This window comes from Rhinatrema bivittatum, chromosome 3 (genome assembly GCF_901001135.1).
Source record: "Rhinatrema bivittatum chromosome 3, aRhiBiv1.1, whole genome shotgun sequence".
In the NCBI taxonomy this organism is placed as follows: Eukaryota; Metazoa; Chordata; class Amphibia; order Gymnophiona; family Rhinatrematidae; genus Rhinatrema; species Rhinatrema bivittatum.
The window spans coordinates 364090390-364111149 of NC_042617.1; the positions used below are offsets into that span (position 1 = coordinate 364090390).

Genomic DNA, 20760 nt, shown 5'->3' on the forward strand with positions numbered 1-20760 from the left:
TAATTTGCATACACTTCAACATGGCACTCCCATCAGCCCTATCTTTAGCAAGACTGACGTAGCAAATTGACAATCAAAGTCTATAGCCCTGCTCTTCCTTACTCTAGTTCAGCCCCACTCATCAGAAGAAGAAGAAAAAAAAACAAAAACCCAAACTCTTACAGTTGATTCCTTACTTTCCCCAAGGCTTCTAAGTTCCCCAGAGTTTCTCTGTTCCTGCCAGCACTGATAACATGATGCTGTTAGGTTTTTTTTTTGTTTGTTTCTCTGTAGCCTGTTACTGCCTGCACTTAAACTCCAACCTGAGCCACAATAGTCTCTCCCTTCCCAGGCAGACACATACCAAGTGAGGAAGAGAAAATATGCCACATCCAAGCAATGTTTTCTTACAGCCCCAGGACTCAGGTCAGTAAACAAAAAATTCTTTACCCTTTTATTTTATATTTTAAGCCCTAGTTACACCCGTAATCTCTTGAAGCAGCCATAATAAAGTCACAAATTACTTCAGAAATAGGATCTGATTGGTCCCTACTCTCTGTAGTGGCACCACCTAGGTACATATGGTATGGACGAATCCAGATACCACTGCATGTGGGGACATTTGTAATATTGCTGTGATCATGCCAGAGGTTTATAGAAATTTCACAGGGACTGTGGGGTTTTTTTTTAAATTAATGACCTTGCAATAACATTTTTAACTGATAAGAGTGTGAAGTATTTCTAGTAGCTGGGTATACTTCAAATATTGCCAAGTACACAAAGGATATAGCTTTCTTTTGAGAAAACAGGATGCTCATTGAGGACCTTTTTATATAGCTATATAGCACCTGCAGGGATATAAAACAGATAACACAGTAATGATAACAAGTACAAGAGCTGAAATACAACTGATACCTTTGATATGGATGTTAGTTTATTTCTAGCTTTGTCCAGTGTTTACACCTTTCTGGATTAAACCTCAATACCCTTGCATGTCTCATTCATGTCTTAATGCTTTCTCTTCTGTGATACGGATCTCAAACAGCTGCAGAGACCGTTAAGTGGATTGCTCCCAAGCTGGACTGCTGACGAAATCGGATGATACTGAAACTGAGCAGCCAGAGATTGTTTTGTTTTTTTTTTTTTTACAAAAATAGATCCAACAGGAGGCCTTGACATCTGCAAATTAAACGAGAGGCATTTTAAACTTAAAATAAATGGGGGGAAAAACTATTGCAAATGAGATCTGGTACACATTTAACTTAGCTTTGTAGTGAACAGCCATTGCTCTCTCTAAAATTCATAGGAGCACAAACTGTAAGAGAAACAGCAGTTTGTGCTGAGCCCCTGGACTCACTTTCCCTGCTGTTGCAAGGAAAATCAAATTGCGAGTTTAGGACGAGATATGATTGCACCGACGTACCGTGGTGAGTAATTACATCAAGTAAGGGATTGGTCACTAGGCAGAACCTGCTGCTGATCCCTCGGCTTAGACACAGGCGGGGGTGTGCAGCCCGTGCTTCTCCTATAAAAGAATGGCGCGGGCTGCGGTGACAGCCCCGAAGAACACAGGCTGAGCTCCAGGAATTAAGCAAGAGACCGTGTCTACTCTTCTGATCCAGTCCCGTTTCATCTGCGCAAACAAAAGACGGTAAGATCTAAAAAAAAAAAAAAAGAAGAAAAGTCTTCGTTTACACTTGGTGAAAGTTACAGAAAAACATTCGAGCATTTGGACAGAATAATACTTTTGGGTTTTACTAGGGGGGGAACATAAACCATTCAGTCATGACAGTTAGAAAGCCCCATTAAGGTGCGCATCGTGCAGATGGAATCACAGAAATAAAAGATGCAGACGTTGTGCAAAACCAAGAAGCGAAAGCCCAACGAGCTCCGGAGAGTTGGGGGTTTGCATGACCATGCACTCCACGGGCTCAGGGGTAATGTTTTCCGTTGGAGTAGCTTGGTCGGAGTCCATGCACCCGCTCAGCCGCACCAAGCGACCGAGTCTCCAGGAACTTCTGGCTGCTGCAGGTCGCCACAAGTGCATGCGCGCACCCACACACACACGAGCCATTGACTCTCTCTTTAACTTTCTATGCAGGTCTATTTTCTTTAACTCAACCCAGAGCACACCGGCATTCAGACAACACATCCTGCTACAGACTCTCTCTCTCTGAAGATAGCGGGAGGTGATTCTCGTTAGATGAAGTGAAGAGAAAAGCTGTGGCTGGCATAGCACCGGGGGGGGGGGGGGGGGGGGGGGGGGGGGGGGAAGGATCATGGTGCAGGATTTGAAAGTAGAACGAAAAGGGAGCTTTACAAATTCAGGTCCCGACTGTATCATACGTGTCATTGTGGATACAGTTACCGTGTCTGCCAGCATAGTTTTGACTTAATTGTGATTTGAAGAATCCTATTAGTGGTTTGTTTTTTTTTTTAATTAATGTAAATCAACATAACATATATCTTGTAAGAGCACATAACAAACTAGATATGATGCACACAACAAGGTTTCCCCCCCCCCCCCCCCCCCCCCCCCCATTATAACCTTAGTTTGGAGATCTTTTAAATTTCAAACATCTGTAAGAATAAACAAAAGCATGCAGTGGAGCAGTAGCCTAGTGGTTAATGTAGTAGGCTAAAAGTTTAAAAACACCAGGGTTCAAATCCTGCTGATGCTGCCTGTGGTCCTGACCAAATCACTTTGTTCTCCATTGCCTTAAGTACGCGTTTACAGGCCAATGCATTAAAGTGCGCTCAGCCTAGTGCACAGGTTTATGCGTGTTTTGCATGCTCTAGACTAGCACCCAATGCAATAAGGACATTAGTGAGTCCAAAACGCGTGCCCAAACAAATGCATAGCTAATAGCGCTCATCACATGTAAATTCCATGTAGATGAGGTTATTAGCTATTACCTACATGGATATAGAAAATCGCCAGCACCCGGCGCATACTTTTTATGCATGGCAAATTTAACTCCAGCCCTGGAGCTGGCATTAAATCAACCCGCAAGTCAAGGGCTCAGGAGAAACACCTACTGCTTGCGGCATTTAAGAATAAAGGTAGAATGTAACGGCTTGATGAAGAGAGAAAATTCGGGAGGTATAATAGACACGCTCCAGGCCAACTTCGCCCCTTGCTATTGCGCATGTATATTGGGCAAAAATCAACCTGAAGCGGGATAGAATGGATGCTTGTGTTGAGTGCCTGTTGCAATTGTGGCCGCACAGCCCATGTCACCTGGGTGCACAATGCATTTGAACACTAGGGACACACAATTCTTCCTTGGTGCATTCTCTCTAATGCAGCAGCTCAATAAAACATAGCATCGGGCATCCAGGAGAGGTGGCTGTGGAGGCGTTTAGGGAAATGGGAGCTCAATACAAGCGCCCATTGTAATGTGTGTCTTATTGCATCAGCCCCATAGATTGTGAGCCCTCTGGGCATAGGGAAATACCTCTATATAACTGCCCTCAAGCTACCACTAAAAAGATATAACTGATACCAAAAATACTTTTTTTTTTTTCTTTAAGCATTAGGGTATCTTTTTTTTTTTTTTTGTTTTAGATTAAAGAAATTGCTGAGCATGTGTTTGTTTCCTAATAACCTTTGAGTTTGGCTTCCTAGCCTCTGATATATAGTGATAACTGATCAAAGCTCCATGCTCGTCCCCTTTCCTGATGCTCAACAATCGACAAGTGCCTGCTTCTCTCTGCTTAGGCAATGGGGGTGCCTGATTCCGCATTCTGTCCGGTGTGCATTGTCTTCGTTGCAGGTAGACCTACATGCGGGATGATTAAATGCTGGTAAATCTCCTAGCTGGTGTCACTCCAGAACTAACTGTAGATTTTGGGTTGGTTGAATGGCTTTAGTAGCAGGCTCAGGTTCTATTTCTGGTCCCTTCGGATGGCAGGGGCTGAGAACACTTGGAAGGAGGGCGGGCAACAGCAAAATTTCCCAGCTGGCTCAAAGAGGTGCTTATGATATCACAAAAAAAAAAAAATGCCGCCTGGAAAACATTAAATAATTGTGTACAGAAGGAGCATCATATATGTGTATTTCGCTATGGTGAAAATAATCACTCAAAGTCACAAGTGGAGAGAGACCAGTCCTACACAAGCGTAAGCAGAAAGGTAATAGTGTGGCGGTATAGATAGTAGAAAACACTCCAAATTCCAGTAGAGATCACAAAGTGACACAAATTTCCAAGATTTGAATATCCAGTAGGAAATGTATTATATTCTCGAGAAAGCCCTGCTTTAAAGAATCAGTAGTACAGCTGTGTCCCCCGACACGTACGTGTTTCGCACAGCTGGAGTTACTCTTCCAGTAATTTCTGTTGCTGACATATGCAGTATTCTGTCCCTCCCGCTGCAGCCCATGTGCGAAACACGTACGTGTCGGGGACACAGCTGTACATTTGATTCTTTAAAACAGGGCTTTCTCAAGAATATAATACATTTCCTACTGGATATTCGAATATTAGAAATTTGTCACTTTGTGATTTCTACTGGAATTTGGAGTGATTTCTACTATCTATACCGCCACATTATTACCGTTATGAAAATAATCACTCACCAAAGTCCTAGAAATTAATTTTTTTTTTTAACTTTGCAAATAATACTCATGAATTGGTCAACATCCCTTAACAGTAAATGTCAGTGCAATCAAATGCTAAAAATAAAAATATCAAAATCACTTATTTTTCATAGAAACATGATGGCAGAAAAAAGACCATGTGGCCCCATCTTGTCTGCCCAAACACAACTGCTCATCTCTACAATCCCTCACAGATCCTCTCTGCTTGACCCATGCTCTCTTGAATTCAAACATTGTCCTTGTCTCCATCTCCACTGGGAGGCTCTTCAATGCATCCACCACTCTTTCTGTATAGAAATACTTCCTTAGATTAATCCTCGGTCTATCCCCTTTCACCTTCATTCCATGACCCGTTGTTACAGAGTCTCTCTTTCGCTGAGACTTGCTTCCTGTTCATTGATACCACCGAGATATTTAAATGTCTATTTTATCTCCCCAGCCCACCTTTCTTCCAGGTTATGCATGTTTGGATCTTTAGGTCTGTCCCCATATGCTTTACAATGAAGACCACCGGCCATTTTAGTAGCCACCTGCTAGATGAACTCCATCCTGTTTATGTCCTTTTGAAAGTGCGGTCTCCAGACTGTAAACAGAACTCCAAATGAGGCCTTACCAGGAAATTATACAGGGGCTATATCACCTCCTTTTTTTTCTGCTGACCAGTCCTCACCCAAGTGTCTTTCTGGCTTTTGCCGTCACCCTGTCCACCTGTTTGGCCACCATGAGATCATTAGGTACGATCACTCCCAGATTCCACTCTTGTATCACGAGTAGAAGAATTTCACCTCCTAGCCTGTACCATCCCCTTGGTTTTTTGCAGCCCAAATGCAATGGCTCTGGCATTTTTTAGTATTACATCTTAGCTGTCAGACTCTAGACCATTCTTCAAGCTTTTCTAGATCCCTCCTCATGTTTTCTACACCTTCGGGGTGTCTGCCCTGTTGCTGATTTTGGTATCCTCCTGCTTTCTACAGAAAACCCCTTGACGATAAGCAAACTTGCTTCTTCAGTTTTTATTTTTCATCAGTCTCCCTTCCCAGCCTTGTGCCACCACCCAGAAAATTTACATAAATTGTCTCAGCAGATGCATTGTGCTCCAGTAAAATCTGTCCAAAGTATTGGTATTAGAAGCAATGAAAAACAGTCATAAAAATGGAACTTCTACCATTCTATATTCTGTGACTGTGTCTATTCTGTCAATGCTTTGTATAAAGAAAAGAAAATCCTTCTGCTGGAGTGCTCATTGGAGATTCTAAATTCTGCACCACCTCCTCATTTTTAACTCTGTTAAATATGTTGTTTGCCAAAAATGAAATATAAAAACTGCACGTGAGACTCGATGGTGTGAAATATCAGTACCGAATACAGGTCCTGCCACTTCTAATGTTCCATTGTAGCTCAGTTTAGTGGTGACTCAATGTCAGTACCTTCTCCAAGTCTCTGAGATGAGAGAGACTTTAGATCAGTTCCCTGCAGGCAAATGTCAGTTATCACTAAGCCTCCCCTTCCTCCTCCCCAGGATAAGTTAGTCTCTTGAGGGACAACTTTGTGGTCTGTCTCAACAAAAAAGCCAAGGATTAAATGGGTATAGGAGCTGAATTACCCACCACCCTTTCTATGGGTCCCTTAGGAACAACCCTGAAGCCCAATGAGGAGGTGATAACTTGCACTGCCAATGCCTGTGTGTTGTGTGTGTGTGTGTGTGTGTATATCGGGTTCTATTTTCAATAGAGTCAATCTGATGCCTGTAACAAACATTAAGTGGTCAATTTCTAAAATGTGCTGAGCACTCGAGCTAGCCAGTCACATTTTGCCAGCTGGGTATAAGATAATTTTCAGACTCAAGCTGTTTTTGCTGAATATTCACTTAAATCCAAGCAGCCAAAATCTGGCCTCCGAGATTTAGGCCTGCCAGTTTGACCGCCCCGAGTTGAGTGGCTGAATTGTCCCCTTGCCCTAGGAATGTTTCTGGGGCCAGCTAGTTTTACATGGTGGCTAAATTTAGGGTGAAATGTTTCCTCCCTGCTGGATCTAGCTGCCTAACTTTCTAGTTAGGCAGCTAGATCCTACTGATAATCCACCCCTATGGGCCTTAATCTATAAAGATTTTTTTTTCTATAGTCACAGAATAAGGAAAAAAAAAAGAGCCCTTTCTGATTAAGGTCCTGTATTTACTAGAAAAAAAAAATCATCATTTAGAAAATAATTAAATGCTAAAATAATTCCTCTTTGTATTTGTAGAAGCATGGATTACTGTGGAAGATACGTAGCAGTTATTCTGGCCGTGTTGTCTGTATTCCTGCACGCTCTCCACTCTTTTCCAGAAGGAGAGCTCGGCATACAGGGTAAGCTTATTTAGACGTCTCTCGTTCTCGTGCAGAACAAAAATCACCACAGGAAGCCTTTATGTGAAAGCTTCCAACAGTTGTGCAGTTTCCTGCCACACCAGCTGAGCAGGTGAAATAAAAGTGCTGAGTTAAAATAAAACCAACCCAAGTGGTTGGGGGACGAGAAAAGAAAGCACAGGGTTCGACTGTGCTTTGCGACTTTGCAAAAGAGAGCAGACTGGCAGGTTAGATATCCTGGCAGTCTTAATTTGCTATCACATTCTGTGTTATGTTTCTATGAAAGATGACGCTTCTATTACTCTAATGAGGATGTAAACTGTCAGGGCTGCTCAGATCCCTTGCTGAAGGCAAGGGATCTGAGCTCCTTGTGAGCTCCTTTGGAACACAGCTTCTTCCGGCACTCTTTTTTCTGTTTGATCGCAGAACCAGTGGGAGAGAGGAAAGCACACCTGGCAGACTTTTAGATGATGTTGCTCCCCCTACCTCCGCCACTCTTGAGATTAATCAGATGAGCGGGTTTCTGGGGGGAGGAGGGGGGGGGGCAGTGAGGAAGGAGGGCTCACTCAGCCTTTTCCCATGCCCGCCATAGTGCCAGAAATCACTCTGTCGGCATTAGTCCAACTTTCCCGCAGGGAGATGGCTGCCAACAGCAAGCAGAGGAAAGCAGAAAAAATGCATGGAACGTACCTGCAGGGAAGGTGTGTTAGAGGCCACGCAGCGATTCCTGGCACTGTCCAGTGTACTAGAAAATGCTGACAAATAGCTTGCTGCCCTCCTCCTACTCACCCTCTCCACCACTGTCTCCTCTTCCTCTCCAGTTTCTCTTACCCCTTCAGGTCTTCTTCTCCTCTTTCTCCCTCATCTGCATAGTGTCCTGGCTTTTCCACTTGGCATTGGTGCAAGATGACTTTTATTTATATATCGATTTCAATTTCTTTCCTATTTTATTGCACCATTAGCTCATAGGGAGATATAAAAGATAACATAAAACAATTGCTCCTCCCTTTAGCAGTGCTGTCTTTCATTCCTCCCTAGCCTGATCTCCCTTTGCCCTTCCCTCTCTCTTCCCCAGTTTCTTTCTCTCTTTTTTTTTCTCTTTTCAGCCTCTGGCCTCTTCATTGCCTCCAACCTTCCTCTTCCTCCTTTTGCTTTCTCTTCTCTCCAGCTTCTTCCCCCTTTGCTCGCTCTCTCCTGCCTTCTTTCTTTCACCTTTCTCCTCTTGCTTTCTCTTCCCCATTCCCTTGCTCCCGCTGCAGCACGGTACTGTGCCAGCGGTGCAACCCGAGTGGCTGCCATGGAGCAGGCGGAAAGTGCCCTTGTCTCCTGCCACCTGCTGATACCGGGCATTAGCACCGAGGCCAATAGGCAGCAGGAGGAGGTAGGGACAGAAGTGAGGGAGACACGAACCCTTCCTCCCTTGCCCTGCTGCCACTTTTTCTTTGTATCATTGGCATCGCTCTAGTGCGATTTTTTTTTTTTTTTTTTTTTTTTTCTTCTTTTTTTTTCTTCATGGTGCTGGAGGGATTGAAGCGCCACCTCCTGGTACAGTGCCAACAGCCCAGAGATCCTGTGGATCTGGCAGAGCCCCAGCCCACCCTTGGTGCCTCCCATGGTGAGGCCTGTATATAGAAAAGTATGCCTCATGCCATATGGAGTACATGTGGATGAAGAGGAATAGCAGGAAGGAGTGAGGCAGCCAATGCAAAACCCAAGGGCAATAAGTGGAGAACATTTATTTTAGTGTAGTGGTTCTCAACGCAGTCCTCTATCATGCCTTAGCTGGAGTGGTTTTGATGCAAAAGATACATAGGAGTATAATGGGTCTCCCCAAAACTGGGTTGAGAACCATCATTTTATGGGAAACTCCAAAACTATATCAAAATCCAAGCTGTTCTGCAAAGGTCAAACACAGTAGTATGCCATTTAAAATTAGAACCATTTTTTTCCTGTCACCTTTAACTTGCAACGCTTTTAAGTGAATTTTTCTGAATAATTTGTGTTATGTGTCTCAGGGTGTCCAGAATGTAAATTGAACATCAACAAATTCTTCTCTAAGCCTGGAGCTCCCATATATCAGTGCATAGGATGCTGCTTCTCGAGGGCTTATCCCACCACGGCAAGAGCAAAGAATACTATGGTGGTGCCGAAGAATCTTACATCAGAGGCCACGTGCTGTGTAGCAGATTCATATTCATGGGTAAGAGAGAAAGACAATAGGAGAACTTCTGGAAATGAACAAGTTTGCAAAAATCTATATAAATATTTTTAATTTTTCATGGCTTGGCATCTAAAATGGGTCTTTACATTTTTTTTTTTTTTTTGCTGGAATTTTTTTCCCTCATTTTATTCCTATCTTTTGGACTGTTTTCTACTAGCAATACTAACCAGGTTTTGGATATAAATCTGTAGTGTAAAAAGTTTGCTTATGCCATCTTTGCTGAGCTATAGAGAGTGACAAATTTTATATGCTAAGAAAAAATTGTTACTTGCTAGTCTATAGATCTTCTTCTAGAAAATAAAACCATTTGGAATTGCTGAATGCTATGCTCTGGACAGTGTCATCTTAAAAAAAAATAGTGCTAGTGATGTGGGTGCTCATAGGCCCTTAGTCTCAGTGAAACTCTTCATCTGCAAGAAATATATTAGTCTGGAGCTGGCCCTGTGGCTGCTAAGCACTATGCTACAGGAGATTCAAGTTTGAGTACAAGGCAGGTGCAAGCGATTTTGCTGTCCTAGGTGGCTTCAAACTTTAGTGCCCTGCCAGGTAGGCCTGGATTTGCCAACAGGCCCACTAGACCTGTGCTTAGGGCAGCAAAAATCTAGGGGTGGCAGACTTCCTAAATATTTGCTGTGCAATCTCACTAAGCAGAGGATGGGCTTCTGATTTCTGCTCCAGTCTCTCCCTTCCAGATGACCTAAAGAGAATAGGAGGGGAGGGGGTGAGGCTGGAGCAGACAACATAGAGCAGAGGTGGCCAACTTGGGGTCCTCAAGAGCCACAAACAGGCCTGGTTTTCAGGATATCCACAATGAATATGCATGATATCAATTTGCATGTACTGCTTCCATTGTATGTAAATCAATCACATGCATATTCATTGTTGATAACTTGAAACTAGGCCTGCTTGTGGTTTTTGAGGATCGGAGTTGGCCATCCCTAGCACAAGCAAAGAAGAACCAAACTGCTCCATAATGCAGCCTCTCCCCTCTTATCATTTCCTATCCTATGTAGGGAACAGGAGGAGAGAGGATGAGGCTGGAGCACAGAGCAAAGGCAAATCTCTGCTCCTTTACAGTGCAGTGTGTTTGCCTGCATGGTTGGGGCACACTGTAAGAACAGAAAGATCTTATTTACACTTGTGCTCTGTGTTTTTATAGGATTGTTCTTGGAGAAGTGTCTCATCATGATTGAGTTTAATGATCAAAATTTCAGGGCAGAGCCCTATGGGCCTTAAGTACCTCATGACACCTCTGTTGGTGCTGCCCCCTCCTAATGTGGCTCACAGGAGAACTGAAGCCTGTGCTGGCCCCCCACCTCTACCCTATGTGGCCCATAGGGGCCGAAGACCTTAATTCTGCCAGCCACTCTCCTTATCCCCATTCACCCTGGCGATACCTGTTAACATGGTTGATGCAGGCCAACAGGAGTGGGAGAACAGTGGTGGTACCTTGGGCCATGTCCTCCTCTGCTGCCCAGGATCTAACTGTCGTTTTGCACTTTGTGGGACACTATAGTGCTATGCATTTCAAAGCAGGAGGCAGGCCTCAAGCAGCATAGCAGGAAAACGTGGTCCAAGGTACCTCCACTGCTCTCCTAGCCCTACTTGACCAGCTCAGTGGCATTAACAAAGATACGAGCTAGGGGTGAGAGGGGGTAGGGGTGGAGAAGAGGGAATGAGGAGGAAAGTATTGAAGTGAGGGAGAGGGACGGAGAGAGAGATCATGAGGGAGATCAGCTACTGGGTTAAGGAGGGAATGGGAGAGCACAGAGTCCGTCTTCAGGGATTTGGAGGGGCTAAGAAGGAGATTATTGGGGCTGAGGAGGATCTTGGGGATGACAGGGATATCTGTGTGGAAGAGGGGAACAGAGGGGGCGGGTGGTGTTGTGTGCTGAGAGAGAAGAGATTGGCACTGTGTGTGTGTGCGCGCCAAATTGGGTGAGAGGTTACAGAGTGGATGGGGATGCAAAGGGGTGAACCAGCAGTGCCTAGGAATGGCAAATACCTAAATCCATCACTACTGCCAGACTTAACTCTACCTCCAACATCTCCCGCCATACCACACTGTTCTTCCTCCTTCCCAACCTTCTCATGCTCACCTCTTCTACTCAAAGCAGCGGGGCAACCATGGATCCTACTGTTATCCATGCACAGCAGCAGCATTCCCTCCCCAAGCTCAGGAAGCTGCAAGCCAGTGCACACTCACCTCCCCCCCCCCCCCCCCTCCGCAGTGGCTCTATAGCTTTGCAGGAGAGGAGGCACAAAAGGTGGGGGCCGAGACTACTAGCAGAAAGTGGGATTACCTGGATTGGGGGGTGAAGGGATGGATGGATGGATGGAGCAAAGTGAGATGGGGGGGAGAAGGAGTGTAGCAGATGGTGACAGCTCATAGAAGGAGGGAGGGATAGATTGAGGAGGAGCAGCAATAATGGAGACCAGGGGCATTTTTTTTCTGCCTCCTGCAGCACGTTGCCTTAGGAAGCTGCCTGTCTGTGCCAGCTCTGAGTCTCCTCTCCTTTTGGGGCTGGCTAGGATTGACAACGCCCTGCTGGCAGAAGGAGCACTGCTGAGGGGGTGGCCTCGAAGGAAACTTCTCTCCAGCCTTCTGGGCAGGCGAGGGACCCCCCGTGTTTCACCCAGGCATGTTGTTTGGGTGGGAGACTAAAGAGGGGAAAATAGGGCAAAAAAACCCCCCATCAGATAGGTTTCAGAATTCCTACCCTTCCTTGCTTGCCTTATCACTCGGGGCTTTGTAACCCCCCTTTCCTCGGAGCTCACCTTCAGGGCTGCAGAGGGATGGAAGTGCCACTGCTGCAACCCTGCTGGGAACAAGTAAAGTCCACCAGGGATCGCCAATTGGGGACCAGACTGTCTCTGGGATGCCCAAGGAAAGGCTTGCCAAAGCACAAAGTCCAACGTCCACTCATCTAGTTGGTTCCAAAATGAAAACATAATTTCTCAGAAAAAAAGGTTTCTTAAATTTGTAGTGACAGTTCAGCAGCTTAAATATATTTCTTTGAAGATGAGGCTGCAATTCAGACTTCAGCCCCAAGGGCTTCGGGGCAGCATTCTTTCTGGATCAAAACCAACAAAAATCTTTTCTTTTCTGGAGCTTCTCCAGCAGGATTTCCACCCTTTTTCCTAGGGTTTCCTCCCTCTGAATGGCTAACAGGAATCTTCAATAGTGGCAGACTTCAGAATTCTACCAACTCACAACTCCTTACACTACTGCCTTTCACAGCATCTTCAATAATTTCTCCCCAACTCAGTCCCCTTGGAGAACATGCACCTGTCCTTGACTTCATCCTAATCTTCTCCATTCATCTCTCACTCTTCAAACAATACTCCTGGGGGAATTCTGCACACAAAAACTTAAAATTCTGCAAACTTTATATTGGTCAAAATAACACAATGTACATGACAGTCTTTAAGTAATTAGGTTGTAAATTAATACAGAAAAAAGTTATTACTTAAAGATGTAGAATTTTAAATATTTTGAGCAGAATTTCCCTAGAAATTCACTGTAAGAGTGTCCCTTCCACTTGCTCTCCCTACTCCCCTGGCCACTTTGCCCTCTCAGGCCTCCAACTCGTCCATCTGCCAGTATCTCTCCCCTCCACATCTAGGCTCAACCCCCTTCCACTCTATCGCCAGTCCCAGAGTTTAATCCCATTCTCAGTACCGCCCCTCACACAGGCTCCCTCTGTCCCTCTCTCTCACACACATGCTCCCTCTCTCTAATACCCATACACACACCCTCATACAGGCTCCCTCACTCTCTCGCACACACACATCTCCTCATACAGGTTCCCTCTCTCTTGCATTCACACCCACAGAAGCTCCCTTTCTCTCTCATGCTTACACCCTCCCACAGGCTACCTATGTCTCTCACTCACGCACCCTTTCACACAGGCTCTGTCTCACACATACACAATCCCTTCACACAGGCTAGCCCCCTCACATACACATGAGCCCTTTTTCATACACACCAGCTCTCTCTCTCACACACACACACTCCTTCACAATCTCCTCATATATAGGCTCCCTCTCTCTGGCACCCACCCTGCCCCCCTCCCCCTCCTCTCACACACACACACCTCTCTTCACACATTCACTTTCACCGGGGTCTTCATCTTCGCCACAAGCAGAGCATGTCCCGCGGCACATGGGGGCCTTCATCTTCTCCGCAAATGGCATGTGCTTCATTGACTGTATGCTGGGGCCTTCATCTTCAACGCCTATGACACAGGCTCTGTTCGCGGCATGCTGGGGTCTTCTCTGCCATTTTCTGTGCAGAATTTGGCAATTATGTGCAGGGGGGAATTCTGCACTCTGCAGTAGCGCAGAATTCCTCCATGGTTCTAGCACTCTAGTGACTGATATTGGCAGTTCCCAGGAATATCTCTGTGGAAGATGATGGCCCAAATGGAAGGTATTCTTTCTGGTTATGTGTACAATTTATGCAGTTTTTCTGCAACTGCAACTTCCAAGTTTCAAGCACAGGATCTACGGTTTCAGAAACATTGTTCTAAGTTTAAGATCTGCGAAGATCAGATTTGTGAATTTCAAACAACAAGGCCATAATTAATGGTGACGTAGCCTTACGTAGTAAGATTGATTCCTTGGAAGACTTGTCCAGATACTAGAACTTGTCTCATTAGTTTTGCTCACGTTAAATTTTCTTAATAAATACTTTCAGAAGTCCTTGCAGAAATTTCTTAAAATTGCATTGAATCAATGCTTCCATATAACATGAATTATAATGTTCAGCACCTCATAATATTCAGTTAAATTCTGAGATAATAAAGCTATTAGCAATGGTCGTAGACCACCAGAGGACACGGTGGGAAGATAATACAGAAGTTCCCTGTACCTGTTCAGATTGTACGGTTGACCCTGTTTGTGATGGGGCTTTGTTATACCTAATAAGCAGCACGTAACTATCTATAAAGTGACACTGTGTCAAGTTTGAGCCCCAGGTGAGTCTGGAAGACTTAGAGCCACTTTCTAGACCAGTTTAACCCTTCAGTGCGTATCCTCAAATGATTACTGAAAAGTTCACATATATTCTGTGGCTGAGATGAGAAGCAAGACTTGTAAGAAATACAGATGTCACTTGCATCCACGTGCTGAGACACATGGCATCCTCAGGGCCATGTTTTTAAATCATGGATGCAAATAATTATATTCTCACAATTGCCCAAATAGCTAAGGGGTAGATTTTCAAAAAGTTACGTGTGTAAATCCCGGGCATGCGTGCGCCAGGCCAATTTTCAAAGGCCCAGCTACACGTGTAAATCCTTCAGGAAAGGGGCATGGCTAGAGGCACCCGGCACAGCAGCCATTTGCCACTGTGCTGGGGGATTGCGTGTTGGCAGGCGCAAAAGGTAAGCCAAAGATTTGGGGATGTTAGGTTAGGGGAAGGGGTAGGAAGGTTAGTATAGGGGATAGGGACATTCCCTCTCAGGCTGCTCCTAAATTGGAGGGACCCAAAAAGCACAAAGGAAGGCGATCTGTAAAAGCCGTCAGGATGAACAAAAGGATAGATGCCAATAGTCTTATATAATTCCTTTATTGAAGTGGAGACACAAGGGTAGCCCGACTCTGGCCGAGTTTCGCCGTCTGAAAACGGCTGCCTCAGGGGCTTACATATATTCTCTTGAGTTCCCAGTTTAAGTTCAAACAAATTGTATATAGAGGATCATATAAACCACTATATGATCCACAACAGTATTGATTCTTTTCAACGCATTCATATAGTGGTTTATATGATCCTCTATATACAATTTGTTTGAACTTAAACTGGGAACTCAAGAGAATATATGTAAGCCCCTGAGGCAGCCGTTTTCAGACGGCGAAACGCGGCCAGAGTCGGGCTACCCTTGTGTCTCCAGTTCAATAAAGGAATTATATAAGACTATTGGCATCTATCCTTTTGTTCATCCTAAATTGGAGGGGACTGGGTGGGAATGGCGGAAGGCCACGGACGTTGGTACGTGGAGGTGGCACAAATGTGCACCCCCTGTGTGTGCGCCGACCCCCAATTTTATAACATGCGTGCACTGGCGCACGCATGTTGTAAAATCGCTTGTCCATGTGTGCGCAAATTTTGAAAATCTATCCCTTAATGAGCATCTTTGGGGACAGAAATTTGGCAGCATCAAGGGCATGGTTTACAATCATAGTAACATAGTTAATGAAGGCAAAAATGGCCCAAGTAGTCCATCCAGTCTGCTCAGCAAGTTTTTTGTTTTTTTTTTTTAGGGTAGTAACTGCCGCTCCATGAAGGTCACCTCCGTGTTCTGTGCAAGTTACTCCCGTAGCGTCTGTTAAGGGTAGCAATTGCCACTCCATGCAGGTTACTCCCCTGCCTTCTTCTAAGGGTAGTAACTGCCGCTCTATGCAGGTTAACCCATGCTGTCTAAGGGTAATAATTGCTGCTTCATGTGAGTTACCTCCATATCATCTGTTCTAACATCTAATTCTTGAAACATGCAACCATGCACCAAGTAACGTCATCACCACATGCAAGTATTACGGTCTGGTAAGTCTACCAGCACCAATCAAATGGTACTTGCCAACTCTTGATTACTTTGCTGGTTGTTGCTACAGAATGAGAATAGAATAGGATGTTCAGGATGAGATCCTGCTTGCAAAGAGGCTAACAAAGAGAGCATGAAGGTACCCATCCATTTATGTTAATTAATTATCTAAGGATATCAGCCCAGGAACACAGCCCTAGCTTTGGCGTTCAGTAATCAGGTGTGTAGAAAAATGAGTCTCTTTAATACACAGAGAGATTTAAAAGCTATTTATCCATGCTTGCCTGAAAATTGCCTCCTCACCAGCTAAAAGCAGGGACAGATTTCCAATGCAAGCTTACTTATAGGCGGGTTCAAAAGAGGTGCTCTTGTTTCAGCTGGGGAAGAGGAGTAGGGGTTGTGAGAAAACAGCGTGTCTAGATGGGATTTTCGGTCACTTGCACAGACAAGGGGTGAGAAGCATGCCGCCCACTTATCTACTTATTTTCAAAGGGAAACTCCGTGCATGCTTTCCTTCTGAAAATATGCTGTGATGTGCGCAGGCCAAAATTGGCTGCCTACTTCCCAAAGGATGCGGGCTATTCCTAATGGCTCCTCTATGGATACAATTGAGAAATACAAACATAGATATCTATAAGGTGCCAATATGAGAAACATGGATTCAGATACAGACTGGATTACCTAACCTTGATATGGGCACTTTGTAAAATATAGTTGTTTTAAAAAAAAAATAAAAATGAATATTGCAACTTGTATATTTTTAATGATTTTGTTTTCAAAGCATAATTAAACAAATTTGTATGTTTTTTTTAGGTTACTATGAAAGACATCAAGATAGAGAATCACACAAAGTGTCACTGCAGCACCTGCTATTATTCAAAAGCTTAAAGCTACAGCGCATCGGGGCTGGCGAGAAGCGCTGTAGTTGGAATTTGGTCTTGGACCTGTGTTCATAGAATTGCTGTGCAAAATCTTACATTTAAAGAACCAATCACCTTTTTTCCTCTTTTCTTCCTCAGAAATATAACATATAATTTGACGCTTGTCAATAAAAATGAGCTATTACTGTTTGCATGACAACAGGAGCATGGTTGCAGTCTTCACTATAAAATCTGAGAAACCCTGTCTTCGCCCTAAGAATTGAGAGGAGATTTGTGCAATATAAATAAACATTTTTTTTTGCCTGTAAATTTTGTGATGGAGATGCTCTATAACTCTTCCACCACCCCTAAGGTGGCCAATGAATTATTCTTTTAAAGTAATAAACACATGTGATGGTTGCCGATTATCCGATGCAGCAGCCTGAAAATTGCGGAAGCAACTATAAGCCAGAAAAAGAGAAGACGATGGCCAATAAGTGCCAGGCCTGTCTCGCGTGCTCATTCTTGCTGCAAAGCCACAGAGCCCTTTCCCATCTCAAGCTTTACACTCCTTAACCTCCACCTAAGGATCCTCCGTGCTTATCCGAATTCTTGAACCCCTTTTTAGTCTCTACCACCTCCAATGGGAGACTGGTCCATGTATCCACTAGCCTTTCTTTGAAGAGATGTCTCCTGACATTATTCCTGTGCCTACCTCCTTTGAATCTCATGTAGCGATCTCTCGTTCTAGGGCTTTCCAGGTGCGGTGCACTGCCATGAAGAGGAACCTGGCGTTTGCTCCCCTGTTCAGGTCTTCCACTCCCTTGGGCTGGTTGGGGATGCTGTGCAGGCAGCAGTCAAAGCCCTGGGGTGGGGGGAAGGACCTGTAGCCAGGGTGCAATGGCCATGCCTCAGGTCAGATTTGGTGTTTATGATTGCAGAGTTCTGAAAGAAGGAATGTTGCTACAATGAGTGGATTAAGGAATGATCTGAACAGAGTCATGGCTACCTCCTTTTCCTCACCTTTTTGTCAGGGTGGTTGTGAGGGTAAATTATTACTATTTATTAAACCTGATTTACCACATGTAAAAACAATTATCCAAGCATCTCAAAAAGCCTCCGGCCTTTGTGTGATGAATTATTGGCACCTTAAAACTATTAGCTTTAGGCAGATGGGGTTTGTTAGCTAGGGTCAGAGAAAGGGTATCAGATGCTCTAGATGAACCCCCAGACTCGCACTCCCCTCCAATTAACTTTCAGGACCTTAGGGCCCCCTAAGATTTTGATAATTAAATTCAATATACATAATCACCCCACTACCAACCCTCCTTGAATGATCCTATAAAAATGCATAATTGGACATCAGAGTTTTAAATATTACACTTTTTTATATCTATCTATACAGTATACATAATATAATATGTTTCACAAATCATGCCACAGTGTCTGGTGAATGTATCATCTGTGATTGTGGGGGGTAGACTACAACTAAAATCAATACATATATAAATTCAGAAATTAATAGAAATCCATATCACATTTTCCAAAGGTAATCTCTGAAATGTCTTGCTGGATTTAACTAGGAAGTTTCTCATTATTGCTCATTCTACAAACAAAATGTCAAAATCTGGTGTTCCCTCCATTATCAGACACTCTGTGAACTAACACAAAACCCTACCCAAAAAGCCACTCAGAACCTAGATAGCAAACTTGCCATCCCGAAACAGCACTATTGTTCTGCTCTGAGTGCAGCTGCTCTTTGGTGTCCCTCTGAAGTTGCCCCTTAGGTGACTGCCTAGTGTACCTAACGATTAAGCCAGCCCTGTTAGCCTTGGATCGCAACGCATCTAGGGGATAATAAAGTCTGAGCGTTGACACCCACTGACTTGTGGGTAATCTTAGAGAGAAGTGGAAGGATTAGACAGTAAAAGTTCATGGAAAATCAGGAGTGAAGGCAGTTCAGTGTCAATCCTGGCCATTGTCCTGGAAACTCCTACCGTGAAGGTGGTACCAAAATGCATTGGCTTTTGTATCGCCTCTGAAGCGCACCTGTGACAACAAGAAGGGGGCCTTGATGCTTGGGCAGCACAGAGTCTCCATATCATGTTACCCAGGCTTGTATTCTGGAGGGGAAGCTGCAGCTTTGTTTCAGTGCATTTACCCAATAGGGGAGGCAGCAGTCACAGGTTATGTACAAGCCCTTGCTCGACAGGTGTAGGAATGGGTGCCAAGAGTTGATTTCAATGGTGGGAGAGATTCTCAGATCTCATTGGACAGCTACTGTCTGCCTCATGCTGGACAACCTCCAGTCAGTAAGGTACTGTCGCTCCCAGGCCTAGATTTATTCACAGGCCTGGCTGGGCTTTGTACCATTCTAGTTACAAAATTGCATGTCATTGGTAATCATTCTATCACTGGGGCTTTTCAGTGCATGACTCACTGTTTAAGAAAGATAAAAAGCTGGCCCTCCTTTAACAAGCTGGCTTTAAACATTAAGAAAATGGAGATTGTGCTGTTGTCATGTATGGCATCTCCTGACATACCCTCTAATTTATTTTTTGAGGGGAAACTCAATTCCCATCTCTAAGCAAGCTCAGAACCTGGATATCATAGCTGACTCATCTCTTTCAACGTGACCGCATATTAACTCCTTAATCCAGTCCTCTTACTTTAAACTTTGTATGCTGTGATCCCTAAAGCCATATCTCCACACCTCTGACTCCCACACCATTACGCAAGCTCTTGTCCTTTTGTCGCTAGATTACTGCAATGCCCTGTACTTAGGACTGCCTGCATCTTCTATAGCATCATTGCAGTTAATTCCACATTTGGTGACTGGGGCTCCTCTGCAGGAGCATGTAACTCCAGTTCTTGCTAAACTACATTGGCTACCTATTGCTTCCCATGTGAGTTTCAAGGTTCTGTGCCTTATCTTTAAAGCCCTCCTTGGTCTTGCCATGTATAGTTTCATCTCCTCAGTTTGTAGCTATCAGCCCACATGAGTGTTGTGGTCCACATCTTGAAATCTCTTAGAGATACTCTCCTTCAAACTAATTAAATTGACTAAATTAAGAAACGGAATGTTTTGTTTGGCTGCACCTGCGCTCTGGAATGAGTTGCCCGAGGAAATTACGGTAGATCAGAAGCAGACTCTGCAGGTCTAGAAAGCTCCTAAAGACCTATCTGTTCCTTCTCGCCTTTGACATCTAACTGTCATGCATCTTGCAGCGTTGCTATAAGATACTTATGCCTTGGTATGCAGTTCTAGCATGTCTATTGACTTATGATTTGCTAAATTTATAATGTTTTATGTATGTAGTATTGTTATATAGTATGAGTGTATGGTGTAATCCACCGAGAATTTTGGATTGACGTGATAGAAATTTTATTAAATAAATAAATAGATCTACTAAGCTTGTGCCTAGCTAAGGTGGCAAAATTTTGGGGTGGCAAAAGCTTCTGCCCTCCCATTCCCCTGCTGCCCTATCAACCTGCTTCAGACCTTGGAAGGTGCCTCTCACACTCTCGCTGTTATTGCCTCCTCCCCCCGGACCTTGGCTGCAGCAGCAAATCCTCAAAATGCAGCGAGTGCGGGGGCTAAGCCTGCACTCACATGCCCTGTCCCCTCTGGGCTTTCTGTGCGGGGAGGGCGGGGCTTCTAAGCGCAGGCTTTAGGCCCCGCACTCACTGTGCTTTAAGGATCACCGCTGGAGCCAGGATTCGGAGGTGCCGTGCATATCTTGCAGTTTTGGGGGAGCGTGGCACCAGCACTGAATCAGTGTCTAGGGGCGGTGGCTGACCAAATCCATGTTGCTTAGTTTTCAATAACACTCTAGCAATCACCGGAGGAAGCCAGCTGCCATCTCGAGTTTGCAAAGAGCTCTTAATTGTAACCAAATGCAAAGCAAACTGTTAAAGAAAACAACTGGTGATGGGAAGATACTACTGGAAGATATTTATTAGAGCTGAAACCTGATAAATTGCAGCAGGCACGGTTGCCTATGTGAAAAGAGGGCTGTTATGTCTATTTGTGAATCTATTTCATTTACCATCCTTTTAGTAAAGTAGTATCTGAAATGTGCCTGGCAAAAAAAAAGCAATAGTGGAATGAGAATGTGTGCTACGTGGAATCAGATCTATTGATAGTAATGCAAACTATGAATAGGTTTCGTTGAATACACTGTATTTCCGCTCTCTCCTACCATATATTTTC

General features: G+C 44.3%; 1 protein-coding gene and 1 long non-coding RNA gene across 2 annotated transcripts; one reads left to right on the forward strand and one right to left on the reverse strand.

The window, feature by feature from the left end:
* Positions 1–1056: 1056 nt before the first annotated feature.
* LOC115087842 lies at positions 1057–1541 on the reverse strand. The gene is made up of 2 exons (XR_003855630.1): positions 1403–1541; positions 1057–1158 (listed from the first exon to the last, which is right to left on the reverse strand). It is a non-coding gene; the product is annotated as an uncharacterized LOC115087842 (long non-coding RNA).
* Positions 1492–19952, forward strand: CGA (glycoprotein hormones, alpha polypeptide). The gene is made up of 4 exons (XM_029595470.1): positions 1492–1630; positions 6821–6924; positions 8940–9124; positions 16501–19952. The coding sequence occupies exons 2-4, from the start codon at positions 6825–6827 to the stop codon at positions 16573–16575; spliced, it is 360 nt and encodes a 119-aa protein (XP_029451330.1). The 5' UTR covers positions 1492–1630; positions 6821–6824; the 3' UTR covers positions 16576–19952.
* The last annotated feature ends 808 nt before the right edge of the window (positions 19953–20760 follow it).

What these genes read in the sequence shown, in the direction of transcription:
- CGA (XM_029595470.1), top strand. Translation starts at nt 6,825, where the DNA reads ATGGATTACTGTGGAAGATACGTAGCAGTTATTCTGGCCGTGTTGTCT. An exon ending in AGGAGAGCTCGGCATACAGG is followed by an intron (nt 6,925 to 8,939) that starts GTAAGCTTATTT and finishes TATGTGTCTCAG; the next exon opens with GGTGTCCAGAATGTAAATTG. An exon ending in TAGCAGATTCATATTCATGG is followed by an intron (nt 9,125 to 16,500) that starts GTAAGAGAGAAA and finishes TGTTTTTTTTAG; the next exon opens with GTTACTATGAAAGACATCAA.